Source organism: Acanthamoeba castellanii (assembly GCF_000313135.1).
Source record: "Acanthamoeba castellanii str. Neff unplaced genomic scaffold scf7180000084576, whole genome shotgun sequence".
NCBI lineage: Eukaryota > Discosea > Longamoebia > Acanthamoebidae > Acanthamoeba > Acanthamoeba castellanii.
In genome coordinates this window covers 27,877-28,695 of record NW_004457486.1, presented here as the reverse complement: position 1 = coordinate 28,695, position 819 = coordinate 27,877, and the positions used below count along the sequence as shown (strand labels likewise).

The 819-nt window shown below is 62.8% G+C and overlaps 1 protein-coding gene across 1 annotated transcript in view; it reads left to right on the top strand.

The window, feature by feature from the left end:
- ACA1_044480 (Allergen V5/Tpx1 family protein) overlaps positions 1–819 on the top strand; it is a gene marked incomplete at both ends in the record, with an annotated part of 3,417 nt that overhangs the window by 547 nt on the left and 2,051 nt on the right. Inside the window, 3 exons of the mRNA XM_004340457.1 lie at positions 186–318; positions 388–464; positions 556–690. Coding sequence (XP_004340505.1) covers positions 186–318; positions 388–464; positions 556–690 — 345 coding nt within the window. The remainder of the gene's footprint in view (positions 1–185; positions 319–387; positions 465–555; positions 691–819) is intronic.

The window sequence follows — 819 nt, the reverse complement described above, 5'->3', positions numbered from 1 at the left end:
CTCCCGCCTCCTCCTCTTCAGCCCGGCACCGCGGTTGTCCAGCTTCGCACCGGCCGCCGCCGCTTCGCCGGCCGCGTCGTCGCAGGCGCAATTTGGTTCGGGTATCGCGTGCACCACCTGAGAGAATTAACGCTGTCGTTTCTTCTTTCTCCTCATGTGCTGCGGCTGATGATGTTGTTGAGCAGGGCGAGTGTCGACTTCGTCGGTTAACGAGGCGATGCTGGACGACATCCTCAAGCAGTTCGGTTCCCCCGCGCCAGCTGCTGCTGCGCCCCAGAGGGCTTCCATCTCCTCCGCGGCTCCGCCTCAGCGACACAGGTACTGCTACTAGCACCCCATGCGGGGGAGGCAGTAGATCAACTGAGCGCCCTCCTCTCTGTTCTGTAGTGAGGCCCAGGAGGATGACCCCCTCGCGGCCCTCTTGGCCATGGGCGGCGTGAATGTCGACTTTGGCAGCCCTGCAGGTTCTCTCTCTCTCTCTGTTGTATGGTGTGTGTGTGTGTGTGTGCTTTGCTTCATCATCTGACGTATTTCTGTAACCGGTTGGACCAGCAGGAGGAATACAGCCCCAGCGAGGCACGATTGTGTCCGTGGGCGGCGGCTACAACGCTCCTCCGCCGGCCACGGCCCCATCGTTCCCCCAAATGAGCGGCTTCCCGCAGCAGCCCATGCAAGCCACCTATTCCGGCGGTAAGCACCCCATCACCACCGGCTTCCTCGCATTCCCAATAGCGCTTGTTCGTCGTTTTCTGCACACCGCGGTGCTCACCTCAGCACCGCGATACAGGCGCGGGCCGGCCATCGCGACTGTCCGGGCGG